Source organism: Cynocephalus volans, chromosome 3 (genome assembly GCF_027409185.1).
Source record: "Cynocephalus volans isolate mCynVol1 chromosome 3, mCynVol1.pri, whole genome shotgun sequence".
In the NCBI taxonomy this organism is placed as follows: domain Eukaryota; kingdom Metazoa; phylum Chordata; class Mammalia; order Dermoptera; family Cynocephalidae; genus Cynocephalus; species Cynocephalus volans.
Window position 1 is genome coordinate 89,734,407 of NC_084462.1, and position 15,282 is coordinate 89,749,688.

Genomic DNA, 15,282 nt, shown 5'->3' on the forward strand with positions numbered 1-15,282 from the left:
GTGATTTGGACAAATTTGTAATAACTGTATATACCGTTGTAGTATCATAGAGTAGCTTCGCTGCCCTGAAAATCTTTTGTCCTCCTGCTATTCATCCCTCTCTCCCCTCAACCCCTGGCAAACACTGATCTTTTTACTGTCTACATAGTTTTGCCTTTTCCAGAATGTCATATAGTTGGAATCATACGGTATGTAGCCTTTTCAGATTACATGCTTTCACTTAGTAATATGCATTTAAGTTTCCTCCATGTCTTTTCATGGCTTGATAGCTCATTTCTTTTTTAGTGCTGAATAACATTTTATTGTCTGGATGTACCACAGTTTATTTATCCCTTCACCTACTGAAGGATATCCTGGTTGCTTCCAAGTTCTGGCAATGATGAGCAAAGCTATCAACATTTGTGTTGTCTTTTCAATAGAACCAGTCAAAATAAGACAGTGTAAATCTGTTTTTATGTGAGAGGCTTTGTTGACTCGACACCAGATTCTGTTCTTCTTCAGATTAAATTCTCTTCTGCTCATAGATATTGACGAGTGTCAGAATGGCCCAGTGTGCCAGCGCAATGCCGAATGCATCAACACTGCGGGCAGCTACCGCTGCGACTGTAAGCCTGGCTACCGCTTCACCTCCACCGGACAGTGCAACGGTACGTAGTGCCCCACTGGCTGGACAAGCCCACCCATGAGGTCATCTCCATCAGGCTACACATACCTGGATTTCTTTCGAGACAGGCTAAAGAATACATGAGTTAAGACTTAGATCGATGAACTCTAATAACTAAATGGGAAAAAAAGGAACATTGTTCAAATGTCTAAATACTTACCTTTTTTTTCTCTCTTGATAGATGAGATGCTTGTAAAACAAGAAGTAAATCATTTATATAAATAGATTTTTTTTTTTTTTTTGCCTATTTGCTGCCCAACCGGCAAATACCCATCCCCCATATGCATGAGGGTGCACATGCACATTCCTCCCTAACCAATGTTCAGGACCAAATACATTCTTTTTCCTCCCACATAATTCCCCTTAAGCAGGTGAGGTTTTCACCCTCTTGGCTACATATTCCAAATCTAGACAGTGAAGGTCTCCTGAGCTGGGCCAGCTTAACCTGCATGAATTGAAAAAACAACCAACAGCATTGCTTTTCTTTGTAAGTGTCTCACAGACAAAAGATCACTCACTGAAGGCAGCAAAAAATAATAACCTTTTGTTAGCTATAAATCACCTACAGTAAATGAGAAATTGTCCTCTACAGGTTAGATTTTTTGTTTGTTGTTCACTTTAGACAGGGATGTGGTAGAAATAAGAAGTATGGGTGTATTATTAACTTAAAAGGAAAGTTAGTATCTGATGGTATTTTGTAGCCAGTGGTATGAATATTAAAACACTGGTGTTTTAATCCAGAAGCAAAATAATACCTCAGAATGATTTTCTTGTGTTTTTAAGTAATTATAAATCATTGTATATTTAGCAAAGAGGTCAGGAAGAATGTGTTATTTTGCTTAGATTCATTTCCTGGATATTTTATGCATTTGTGAATGAAACAACACAGGAGAACATGGTTAGATTTCCCTTGGATTTCCTTGCCTACCAGTGATTAAGTGGTAGGAAGTGCACTGCTCTCTGTAGGGTATTTTGCATTGTTTTATGAGACCTTGGTGGGAAGAGGGTGTAATAGCAGAACAAAAAATCATTTTGAGAATCAAGACTTATTTTGTTGAGTTTACAGGAACATGTGCAAGTATTTAGCGTTTTGTCAACAGGGCTGTTGTTATCCATGTATTAAAAATCCAGGACAGGAAAAGTGGGGACGTCTCTGATATGAACCACAATACCTTAGTGAAACTTGGCATTGATACCACTTCCCTGCATTTTGCTCTTAATTTATATTTCTTTGGAACTGGTGGAATAATTCCACTTAAAATAAAGAATTTCTGATAGTATAGAATGTGTCATTTCACACCATTTCACACTCAGGCAAGAAGTGGGACAGAACTATTTATAAATCAAGACAAGACATCCAGCCATAGCCTGCTGGGGCTTAAGCCCTTTCACATTTTCCTGTAGAACATTAACATACATAAAATGCATCCTGTGTTACCCACAGTAAGTATTGTGGATGAGTTAAATCAAGCCAAAAGCTCAATTTCTCTCATTCATTGAAATCCTCAAGAAGAAAGACAATGTATTGGCGTTTTGCAACTATTCAGCCTCTAGCGTTAAAGACTATTCTGGAAAAAAAAATTCTTCATTTACATCCTTTAAAATCTTTTAAAGTATTTTTAAATGCTATCCTATATGTGGCATTTCTCAGGCATGTTGCAAAGTACTCCTCTCTGCCCGTATTTAAAATGAAAAGAACTAAATCTTTCTCTCAGAAAATTTTTATTTGAATTCATAAATACATCAGTTCAAACCCCAAATCATAGCTGTCCATAGCACCCACATTGTTGCTGAGAGATATGAGAGAAGAATTAGGTATCTATGCTCAGTACGCTAGTCTGAGCTTACTCAGGAGCTGAGCACTGAGAGCAAACACAGCCCCTCTTGAAATGTCTTACCCAGCTAAAGACAAGAGGCAGTTTCTTCCCAACCACTTCCTCATGGTCGCCTCTCTCTCTGCTGGCTGTTTGGGTTTCTCCAGTAGCATGTTCAAACCCACTATCCCAGCCTCAAAGATAACATCCTGAGAGTTCAAATCCTGGTGCTTGTACAAACCTAGTTTTCTGGTCTCAGGACAAGCTGAGAACTTCACAACTGTATTCTCCAGACTTGTTTTTTCTTTCACCAACAGAACCTCAATGTACACCATATTTTATCTTTCCTTTTTTAGAACCATCATGAGATAGGGCAATACTGAAGAGAAAATTCCTAACTGGTGAGCTCTTTCTAAGAAGATCCTTAGTGCTCTTTCTTTGTGGAACCCAGACATAAGATAGACCTGGTTCCCAGCATACTCCCATATCTAGTACTACCTGAAAGTGCCAAAGGTTTGAGCCAGTTATGGTAAGCCCCAGCCTACCTCAAGACCAGCTCCATTCACTAAATCTGGGAATGGGAATCAACTTCCTCTGCCTCTCCTGGGAAGCAGTTGGCTCATTTTAAATCCATCTTCTCAAATGGGAATAGTCATAATTTGTTAACTAGCATATCTACATAGACTAGCAGTAGCTCCCAAGCTGCTCTATCCCAATGTCCCCTCTTAATGATATACTAAACCTCACATGGGACTTTTAAACAGTATGGCAATTCATCAGCTTTAGTAGGAGGTGATCATAAAAATGGCAGCCTGAACGCATGAAATGGAGAAGATATCTGGTCTTTTGGAACAGGCAGGGTTGCTTTGTGCAGCGAAATGTGCCCATCCCCAAATGCTGTGTTCTCAGTAAACAGGACAGACAAACAGCAAGTCTGAATTATTCATCTAGGAGCGGGGTGCTGTGTAGTCTACAGCATCAGCAGCAAAGATAGCACTCTCTTTGTTTTCTTTTGTGATGGTAGGAAAATCAGGATAGAGTTTTGAGAGCTTTAAAAAATTAGAGACATAAGTAGGTATGTAAGTATGTCACTTGTGAATTCATGCATTAAATTCTGCCCCTCGGATAACCAGATTGCAGGAAAGCAACAAAGATTCAGCCAATGATAAATATAATTTAGAGCTTAAAGACTGGCAGAAGCAAGCAGGAGCCTTTCCTTTGCATGAATATAAGTTAAAAGAGATATTGTTAGGATTGCCAGGTGCCAAAAGGAATATGTGGACATGAAGACTTGGACAAGACAGAACAGAAGGTTATAGGAATAAGACAAAACAGTGAGGTGAAGCTTGAACAAGGGACAATGTGGGTTGTCCGTCAAGAAAAATGTAATGTCAGCAATGGGATTTGTTTGACTTTGATATAAATTCCCAAAGGAGGCCCATGAAGTGTCCATGACTTGAAATACCAAATATTGACTAGACAAAACACTCCAATTAATTCCACGGTCCGTGATGCTACTTAAACAGGTAATCAAAAGGAAAAGCCTCTCAGTGTGAGTCTTTCTCTCCCATTGCCCTTCTAAGTTTCTCATCTTTTAGAACATTTTTTGATTACTGCCTCTGTTTTTCATTGTTTGATGTATTGTTAACATATTCTGAATATGCCCAGTAAATGAGAGTAAGTTTTAACCAATTTTGAGGCAAAAATAAAATACCAGTGTCTCTTTTACTAACTTAATCTAGAGCTAGGATTTCTCCTGAGAACAACACCTAGAAGTTAGTTATTCAATTAGATTTTGTCTCCTATGAGGGTACTTCGAAAAGTTCTTGGAAAAATAGAATTGAAGGTTATATGAATCTTTCCATGAGCTTTTTGAAGTACCCTCATAGGTTTCCACTTAAGATGCTTACGATGCCTTGTATTTACAGATCGCAATGAATGTCAAGAAATCCCCAATATATGCAGCCATGGACAGTGTATTGACACCGTTGGAAGCTTTTATTGCCTTTGCCACACTGGTTTTAAAACAAATGCTGATCAAACTATGTGTTTGGGTACGTATGTGATTATCATTTCATTTTCTTCTTCATATCCTATTGAAAAATTCATTTCCATCTGAATATGTATGACAGTTAATACGAAGGCTTTTAGAAATTGTTTTGCTTTTTAGAAAATAAAAACACAGGCAGGTAAACAGCAGTAATGTCCCATTTAATCTTTGGCAATCTGAACATAATAAACCTCTTCTTTGATATTCATTGGCTGTCAGTTCAGAAAAACTTTTGACTAAGGGACAAATTGAAAAAGATATTAATAAAAATTAATTTTATTAATGTTAATGGCCTATTATACTTTTGTAATATTTATGTAGGATTATATTACTGGATTAAAATTCAGCTTTTGAGTGTGAGTGTCAGCATTTTTTAAGAAGGGTCTATAGTTTGTACCAGATCTTCAAAGAGAAATTTACAAATCCTACAAAGGATAAAAAAAAAAAAATGTTAAGAATCATTTTTCTAGAAGTAAAAGAGCTCAAGATTTTAAATCTCTTCCTTGGTTTGAGTTCTGTCAGGAAGCTAATTTAGAATAAACTTCAAATATGTGGTCAATCATTTTCTCCTTTCTTTTTCTACTTTAAAACAATATCATGTAAGTCTTTGGGGGACTTTAAGAACATGAATTAGTTTCACAGCTGGAAGAACAATCAATAGAGTGATGTTTAACGTGCTTGCCTTTGGCTGTAACTGGATTCACTCATTAGGGAACAGTCTCATAAAGTTTTATCTTCTCCAGAGAGTTAACACATTTTAAATTAAAGGAGCAAAATCAGCTCTGCTCATCACTGGGCAGCTAACCCTTGTATAGCCACAAGACTCTGCCCAACCTTCTTTCTCCTTCCGTCTGAATATTCTGGAACTTCCTAACAAAGAACCTGCCCTGCCGAAAACTTCACTGGCTTGGCTGAAAAGGAATTGAGACAGAAGCTCTTGATTGCTGGCAGAGTGACTCGCCTGGATGTAGACTTCAACCACACACACATTAGAGTCACTTTGGGATCATCAATTGCTTCCTGATTCAGGATCACAGATAATTTATCTTCATGTCCAGAATTTGAAGGGAAAAGAACTCCTCAGTCTAATACTGACATTTTGTGTCCTCAGGTGTTACCTTACACTCCCTCTCTCTCTCCCTTCAGCCTTGTGCCTCCTCAGTGTGTCTCATTCTTTCAAACCAGTATCAACTTTCTTCTATTTAATTTTTTTATTTCCTTCTTTATATAATGTACACCTAATCTTCATAAGAAAGATGCTAGCTGCCGTGGTGAGATGCAAAGACATGTAAGATGCCAGAATAGCTTTACAAAAAAATCAAAGAAAAAAGGCATAGACCATTAAAAAGACAAATAAGAATGAAGAGTGTAGGAAAAGAGCCAGATTCAATACCGTCACACTGGGTAGTTTAGAAGAGTGAGATAAGTCATCATTGGCAGAGTTGCCGTGTGTTTTTAGGGGTGACTGGGAAAAAGGAAAAGATGTCTAAAATGCAGGTGAGTTAGGAAGCTAAGTTATTTTGTTGCTGAGTGTGCGGATGCTGGGTGAGTCAGTACTTTTTTGTAAATTGGAGCAAGAATCTTAAAGGCTGAAGATTGCCAAAGGTAGCAACAAATCAAGACCCAGATGCACAGAGAATTTTTTTCATTTTCAAGTGAAAATATATTTGAGAAAAGTGGCAAGGGTGGAGAATGCTAGAAGGAAACAGAATAAAGTAATTCTTGTCCAGTTCTCATGTCCTCAGCTTGACTCCTTTCCCGTGTCAACCAAGGAAGCGATTTATTCCCAAGGTTTAGAACTTGGCCTCATTCTGGCTTCACACAGGGAGCTACACGGGTGGAGCTAATACCAATATCAAGGAGTTCGCAGTCTGCATATGAGACTTTGTGAACCCCCAAATGCCCTTTTACCCCAGTAACCACATAACCACTTTTGCCATTAATAATTCTGTTTCTCTTCGGCCTTTCTCCCTCCTAGACATAAATGAGTGTGAAAGAGATGCCTGTGGGAACGGAACTTGCCGAAATACGATTGGTTCCTTCAACTGCCGCTGCAATCATGGTTTCATCCTTTCTCACAACAATGACTGTATAGGTGCGTGTTCAAAATAGTGCCTCCCCAGAGGAAGTCAGTTTTATATCTGTTCTTTATAATTAGCATTATCTCCAGTGCACCTGCTGTCTTTTTGTTTCTAAACATACACCATCCTATCCATAAAAATTGATTACAAAACTTGTCAAATATAATGTGCTAATTAAATGTCAAATATAATAACTATATCCATTACTTTTATTGAAATGCTCATCAGCAGCTGTAATTTTTATGTCTACTTTGCTGCAAGTTAAATAAATTTCAAAATAAATGGAATTAAGTTTTAAAATATACAGAAGTGATTGTGCAGAAATTACATGATTCAGGAATAATATAGACCTTCTTGTCTAGATGTTTCACTGTAGCTTCTCTTAAAAGAAATAAATTATTGAATCTATAAAATCCCCCGTATAAAACATGGTAGGCAAAAGTGATGAACCAAACTTTGTATTGTGCTAGAGCCTAATTTTATATACTTCTAATTGCAAGAATAGTAAATAATGCCCTCAGCTGAACTGTGTATTAGTAAATCAGTTTCAGCTTTTAAAAATAAAATTTAATGGAGGATCAAAGTGCAACTGATAAAAAATTCAAGGGTAGATTATCAGTCTCTAATATAATAATGTAACCTCGTGGTTAGATTTGCGTAGGTGCTTAAAGCCAGGTCGGTTGTTACAAACTGATCTTCATTGGAACTTCTTCTGTTTGGCTGGGCCAACAAAGGCCACCGAAATTCATTAAAGGTTTTGATCCTTGATGGGATTATGACATTTTCTTTGTAATATATCAAAGGATTTTTTTTTTTTTTTGGCAGATGTTGATGAATGTGCAACTGGAAATGGGAACCTTTGCAGAAATGGCCAATGCATCAATACCGTGGGGTCCTTCCAGTGTCAGTGCAATGAAGGTTACGAGGTGGCTCCAGACGGGAGGACCTGTGTGGGTGAGTGCAGGGTGTGGAAAGACCCTGGAAAGAACTCTCCCAGGAACCACTCCCAGAATCATGCAGTCTATTCTGGAAGCTTCGAGGAAAAATCAGAGTAGAATTACATTAATCCTGCCTATAAAGACTTTGTTTGTACTTGTTACATATATAATCGCTTTTCCCCTCATTTTTAAACATTAAGTTATTGTACTCAGAACAGTTAAACTGTTAAATTTGACAGTTAAACAGTTAAATTATATATTTTTTCTTTAAAATATCTTTGTAGTAAGTTCTTATATATTCTTTTGGGTGTCCTTAAAATCTTCATACTCACTGACTTTTCACATGCCACGCTTTTCTGGAAGTATTTAATTAGCAGTAGGAAATATAAAATAGGGTTGTTATATTGCACAGTTTTGAAAGCTGATAAGGCTTATTTTTATTGAGTCACTTATTTTTCTTCATGGTGGAATTATGTGGACTTTAATTAGCTTTATGTATTTCTTTGATTTAATTCCAGTTTCTTTGTATTTTAATTGTTTGATGGAAATCGTACCAGTGGGAACCTCTTCTTTTTTCCTTTTCTTTGCAGATATCAATGAATGTCTTCTAGAACCTGGAAAATGTGCACCAGGTACCTGTCAGAATTTGGATGGGTCCTACAGATGCATTTGCCCACCTGGATACAGTCTGCAGAATGACAAATGTGAAGGTAGGAGGGCTACCAGTGTCTGGGAATGAGCAGTATCAGTCACTGCACTGGATTTGCCATAATGAGAATTGTTGTCATGGTGTCTTCATTTTGAAATACTTTATCAGAAACAAACACAAGGGCAGAGGGTATGACTTACGGTCTCATCCTCCTGGCAAGAGAAGAGCAGCTAATTCTCATGCTAATCTCTGAGGAAGTGTTTTGCTCCATGCAGACAGCTGGTCATTTGACTCTGGTGCTTTTTCATTGTGCTTTTATACAGCTTGTGAGAATGCTGTGTCGCACTGCCAGTATTCCTGAATTACAGGTATTGAAGTGGTAATAGCTTGCGGCTAAAAATAGCTCCTGATTCCAGTTAAAATCTTTAAGTGACCACATTCAAGGTTGGATGAACGTGGTTATATAATATGTCTGTGTTGTTTTTACCTATAGAGCAGTAGAAATGTTATTACAAATAAATTCTCAGCAAATTTTATAGTATTGCATTCCTTTAATCTCAACACATATTGTCATCACATTAAGCAATGGAAATTAATTGCCAGCACTTCATAAATAAGTAGGGTTGAAAGGAAAGGTCTGCCTCTAATCCCCAATGAGTGAGAATTTTCTACACTTTTAATATCATCAATGAAAAATTTTATTATGTGTCCAACTTAAATTACAGTCAAATGATAATATTTTAAATGAAAACATTTTTATCAAAGTAAAATCTAAATGCAACTTATTAAAAGTGTTATTTTACTTTTATTAAAAATTGGCTTTATTTACTCCATGATTAATGCATAATTCCCCTAAAATTAACTGAATGGAGATATATAGAAAGAAAAACAGCTTCCCAAATGGTCATAAATGTGACCATTCTACAATATTTGCTCCATTCTTAAGAAATTGTCATCTCCAGGCTAATTTCTACCGTAAGAGAAAAAAATCATAACAGCAATGATAAAAACAACCAAAAAAATAGTTGAGCATTTGTACAAAAGTTAATTTACTTTTAAGAAAAGGGTGGATTTAAGAATGGAGGGAATGTGGTAATGGAGAAATTCGATCATCGACAGCAGTTTTGATTCATTAATAAACCTCACGGAACATGACACAATTATAAATGCAACCTAATAATCCAGTGATGAAGAAGCTGACTTTGCATTCTGCAGGAAGAGAATCATTTTGCATTGCGCATTTCTAAAATACCCGTAGTGTGATATTTATAATATTAAGTCAAGATAATGGAGTTAATTTCCTAAGTTTTCCTTAGTTGGACCTCTTGGGAATAAAGTTGTATAATGCAAATATGTTTTGGTATGGATAGAACTCTTTGTGCAAACATGTGAAAATAAAGAGCCCCAAGATACAAGAGATATTTTGTATTTTGTTGAAAAAACTATTTCCATAAAAATAGCATGGCTCAGAATTAAGACTTACCATTTTATTCACTACAAATTCCTGCTGAAGTCAGAGGAAAAGATAGGTGAGTTTGTCAGAATAGAGTGGCCATACTTTATTTTTCATAAATAGGGTGGTCATGCAATTTATTGATCAAACCAAGACAATTTCGAAAGAGAAAAAGGGCAGTATTAATAATGAAGTCAGGTCAACAGACATTGGCTGGATTCTCCCGGATAAACAAGGACACATGGTTACCCCAAGCCATTCAAACGTCACCACGACTATCCTTAACCACCCCTTTACAGGAACTAGGATATATTAATATACTAAAGAAAACATGCCACAATTCTAAGTTTATCAGGTTCATGTTATCTGTATGATAAAAGAAAAACTACAGCCTGTATGAAATAGTATTTTTTTGTCTTCAGAAAAATTAACCTGCAAATCAAAGTTAGGAGCCTCATCGTCTCTGTTATCTTTATTTTGTACTACATAGGATTATACTTATTTTCATGTGTGTTAGTGTCCTTGTAAAATTCATAGTTTTAGGGCTATATAGCATTGGGTACTGGGAAAAGCTCTGTGGATGGGTAGAGGGGAATAAATTTCGTTCAAAGGTCTCTGTCTCACATTGAGTGACTCACTGTTAACGTGGTTAAAATCTCAGAGTTCCTGCCTACTGTACAATGGTGAAGTGGGACTCTGGAGTTTCTTTCCTAGCCTATTGTGGTGTGAAATTACTCCAACTTTTCTAATTCGGCAAGCAATTCAGTCTAGGTAAGAGAAGTTTGTCATTGCTCCCCTTAGGAGGCACTTGCGGATTTCATTTTTACATCAAGAACTGCCAAAATTAATTTTTAAAAAGTCATCGCAACCTAGGAGTTCAACTCCCAGCATTAAGATGCAGGAAAATATCTTCATTATTGTGAGAGTTTTGAAACTCAGTGGCACTGTATACTTCCACATTTTACATTTGGTGCTTGATGGGGTCTCCTTTGTGTTTTGATTTTGACACACGTAACTCTTTTAGATATTGATGAATGTGTTGAAGAGCCAGAAATTTGTGCCCTGGGCACGTGCAGTAACACTGAAGGCAGCTTCAAATGTCTGTGTCCAGAAGGGTTTTCCTTGTCTTCTACTGGAAGAAGGTGCCAAGGTAAGTGCCTTTGAAGGCTTTGGACTTTCATTACTCTGTGTTTATTTGTTGTGGTCTTATTTTTTAAACATGGCAAAGTTGTGATTCTTTGTGAACAGAAAGATGGAGAGTTTTTATTCACCCAGAGGTCTAATGATTACCATATGTCAGAGATTCGTTTTACTTTTAAGATTAAAAACTCATCCATGAAGTTATGTTTGCTTGTACAACTGTCCTGGCACGTAGGTTACTCCCCTAAGAACGCAGGTGGTGATAGGCCCATCAGTGGGGGTCACCGTGATCCACCAGAACAGCAAAGCCTGGGGACGTTCAGCTACATATTCCCTGCCTCTGAAGGGCGAACCTGCGAAACTATGGGCCCAAACCTAGACTTTCAGACAGAAAAAAATGCAGATTACCCCAGATGCCCCCAAGATATGCTGCCCATTCTTTACATCACAAATTCTCTAAGAAAAAAGAAAATAAATTGACTGGGATTCTTGCTGGGCCATGGTCTGTTTTCAGGAATAAAACTCGTCCGCTGTTGCAGTAAAGATTTTCAAGAGTTTGCCAGGTTGACTTTCAAATTAAAAAAAAAAAAAGGAAATCAAAAGGACCCCGAACTTAAGCATAACACAGGGTATGCTTAAGTCCCAGAAAACTGTTTAGACTTCTCTAAACAGTGCAATTGTATGTGGCTGTCTACTTATACAAACTAGTTTAATGAACTCCTTGGGGGAAAGGGGGCAGAGGGACCCACAAACACATATATTTATTTTTTCCACTAGTGTTTTTGTTTGGTTGTTGTTGTTTTGGTGTGGGGTTGGGTATTTTGGGGTTGTTTTGTGTGTGCATGAAAGTGTGTGTGTGTGGTCTTTTGTTTTTGCTTCCTGATTACCAAATAAAAGGCACTGGGTTTCATTTAAGTTATCAAAAACTGGGTTTGGGATGCCAGCCCTGCCATTTTTAACCTAGAGCAAGTCATTGAATCTTTTGGAAGCTCAGTTTCCTCATTTTAAACAATAATACCTGCCAGACCAATCTTATTGAATATGTGAAAAAAGCTTTGTTAGTTTCTGAGTCCTTCATAGACTCATTATTGTTATTTAATTGTCTGATTAACTTTTTTCTTTTCAACTGGTTGTTTTAGAAGCAGGAAGGAGAGAGTTGAGAATTCTCTGGTTGGTTTGATCTTCTAGGTAGCTATGAGAGGTCTGCATGGATTTCAGGGTGGTGCTTGATTCAAACAGATGTTCTGCTTGTATGGTACAGAGCAGCCGGATAAATTCTAACTCCTGCTTCCTTGTTTTCGTGTGCCTTTGGCTTGACTTGAGTTTGGAAAGAGAGCAGTGAGAAACCAGGTGTGAATCTGCCGATGTGGCAGGCCAGAGGAAACTCGTAGGCTATTAACTCAATTTGCACTGGCCTGTCACAGAGCACACTAACACTGCAGGAAGAATCAGCCCAGCTGTGAGAAGGTCTGCCACATGCTCAGCTACAGGAGGCAGAGCCAGAACGGAGGAATGCAAGCAGGGAAGGTGACTTTCATAGTTCTGATGAAATTTAGGAGGTCATTAAGAGCTCTTTGCAAATGGACTGATAAATAGGCATCCTAGCAAACCGTAGCCTAAAGTACATAGGCGAGCACAGCTCTCTTTCCCAATGCAAGGCATCTTTGGTTAATAAACCAATTCTAGAGAATCACCACAAGCAAAAGTAAATCTCCCACAGAGCTCAGATTTTACTGGAGCCAGGAATTTAAGAGCTGGGTTTTTCTTGTAAGTTGACAAATTAGGAGTCAGACTTCTTTTGCCCATGAAATGAGAAAATTCCACAGAACCATGGATAATGTTTTCGAAGGAACACATTCCATAGGACTCAGGTGACAGATCCTGGCACTGAAGACCACAGGTGTAAATGAGCCACTCCCACTTGCAAAGTTCAATGAAGGGAATTTGTCACTTAGGCTGACTTGAAACTTTATGCATTTGAGTCTCTGCCTAATGCCAAGATTTTTTGCCAGGGTGGGGTAGAGTGGTGTGGGACAGACAGGGCTGGGGTTTGGAATAAGGTCAGCAATTAAAGGAAAAGAGTATGAGAATTTTAATACACCAATATTAGAAAATACATGTATCTAGGTTTAAAAGAAACACTACACACTGGAAGACAAAGAGAGTTTTTACCGTATTTGCTGAATAGTCACTGAATTATACCTTAAGACAGTTGTGGGCATAAATAATGAAAACACGACTGATAAATACAAAACATTGTATGTGACAAAATATTGAAGAATAAAGGAAACCAAAAGGTGTCCAGCAAGAAATGATAATTTGTTAAATTGGAATGTTTCTCAGCAAAGCAAATATTTGTGTGGCATACATGCTACAGGCCAAGGACTGACTTTTATTGCTCTTGACCTTCAGAAGGGTAGTTCATTGAAAGGTGTCTGTTAGGTCCTAGCCATAACAGATGGGGAAGTAGAATAGAAACTAGAGAGATGATTGATCTGGAAGAGTTGGCAGCCATGAAGAGTTGAGCAAGTTCATTGGGAAGGCCAACGAAATTTGACTTACAGAGCTTGATAAATAAATAGATAAATAGATAGACATATTTTAACTTGAATTCATGAAGACTTTTCTTCTTTTTTTCTTTGGCAACTCTGTTATCCTTACGTTGATTGTCTCCTTTGTCATGAAATAAAAGCTGGTGAAATTGTCTTAAATGCATTGGTGGCCACGATAGTATGCTTCCTGGGATTGGAAAACAATGACAAGAAAGAATGAAAAAGCCAGAGGTGGTCAGACATAAAGAAAGAGGAATTGTACAAAATGGATATGAAAGCATTTTCTTAAAACCTTCAGATTTTAGCCTCCATGTAATGAGAGAGGCATCTTGCAAGGCCCTGGAGGTCAAATGAGGGAAAACGCGCTCCAGACCCCTGGATGAGCTCATACTTTAGCGTCTCCCCATTTGTTCTATAAAAAAATGGAAAAGTGAGTTCCCAAAATTATGTCAAGCGGTGTTGGAGAATTTTGTAGGAAATAGGTCCCATTCTTCCTGGTTGGAGTCACCAAGCAATAATCAATATTAAAAAAAAATGTATTCCTTGAAAGAAAGGCTGTTCCACTCCTACCCACCCATGGCCCCGTTCTCTTGCCTCTCTGTTGAGCTAGACAAGCTCCTGTTGAAAATTTAACATTGACATAGCTGTGTGTGAGTGGGTGTGTCAAATGTGCAGAAAGCCCCGCTTGCGTTTTGTTGCCAGCAGCTCCACGAGTAGCTGCGTCAGTGACTGACCCTTGTGTCATATTTTTGCCAGTCCACATAGTTGCCACTTCTTGATTTATTCTGTGCCTGTGATCTGGGCTTTTACTTTGGTTCCAGGGCTTAGGGGACACAAGGAGCCACAAAGTGTGATATTACAGTAAATTTTAGAACTAGGAGCACTCCCTCCTGGTGTGCTTGCTAAACATGTGCATTGAGTGATTCCATCTGTGATGGTTCCAGTCCTGAAGTCACTGATGAAGGTCAGTTTTGAAAACTGACAGTATTGGATTTTGTTATTCACGTCAGGTTATTTTAAAATATTGGCTAAAATGAGAAATAATAAGTTTAAAGCCACATAGATTTGTTCATCAGTTTTCACTATAAAAGTTACTCATGACTTTACTGATCTTAGCTCAGTTACGATTATAATCACTTAAGGAGTGTTGCTGTGGTAACGAGAAGAGAACACGTTTAACATGGTGGATTGTTTTTTATTTACTACTGTGCAATAAACATTCAGTAGGAAAGCAACTGAAGGATATCATGAATTTATGCTGCAGATTTGCGAATGAGCTACTGTTACGCAAAGTTTGAAGGAGGAAAGTGTTCATCACCCAAATCCAGAAATCACTCCAAACAGGAATGCTGCTGTGCCTTGAAAGGAGAAGGCTGGGGAGATCCCTGCGAGCTGTGCCCCACTGAACCCGATGGTATGTGTCATCTGCAATTGTCTTTGGGCCATGAAATAAGTAAGATGATAGGACTTAAAAACAATAAGACAACTTAATTGTAAGTCTAATCAGAATGTTTGTTAACAATTATTCTATCTCAGGAGCTAGGTACTTACTTTCTTTTTGATTATATTATGAATCAGAGATGCCCAAGGGGAAGGCACAGCATCTTTAGGAGTCTTGTTAACTCCTCTGGTCTCTGGGCTTGTCTGTTCATCATTTCTCAATATGGGCAGCATGTGGCAATTTGGCTGCCTTAAAACACCTGAGGAGAACCCCGTGACTCATCGCCATTGGCCTGCCTATTAATGAGTGTGTGTCTTCACTGCAGAGGCCTTCCGCCAGATCTGTCCCTATGGAAGTGGGATCATCGTGGGACCTGATGACTCAGCAGTTGGTGAGTGGCCTGTGCCGGATCCTCAGCATTTCTCAGTATTCTCAGCCAGCCCATCTTCACTTTTTCTCCAGCTATTCTTATTTCTCCACCTCTACCTTGAAAAACTAAG

The 15,282-nt window shown here is 38.0% G+C and overlaps 1 protein-coding gene across 1 annotated transcript in view; it reads left to right on the plus strand.

Moving 5' to 3' along the window:
• The window catches only part of FBN1 (fibrillin 1), a 228,745-nt gene that overhangs the window by 188,638 nt on the left and 24,825 nt on the right, over positions 1 to 15,282 (plus strand). The window contains exons 44-51 of the mRNA XM_063091977.1: positions 525 to 647; positions 4,407 to 4,532; positions 6,507 to 6,623; positions 7,435 to 7,563; positions 8,138 to 8,257; positions 10,674 to 10,799; positions 14,606 to 14,755; positions 15,108 to 15,173. Coding sequence (XP_062948047.1) covers positions 525 to 647; positions 4,407 to 4,532; positions 6,507 to 6,623; positions 7,435 to 7,563; positions 8,138 to 8,257; positions 10,674 to 10,799; positions 14,606 to 14,755; positions 15,108 to 15,173 — 957 coding nt within the window. The remainder of the gene's footprint in view (positions 1 to 524; positions 648 to 4,406; positions 4,533 to 6,506; positions 6,624 to 7,434; positions 7,564 to 8,137; positions 8,258 to 10,673; positions 10,800 to 14,605; positions 14,756 to 15,107; positions 15,174 to 15,282) is intronic.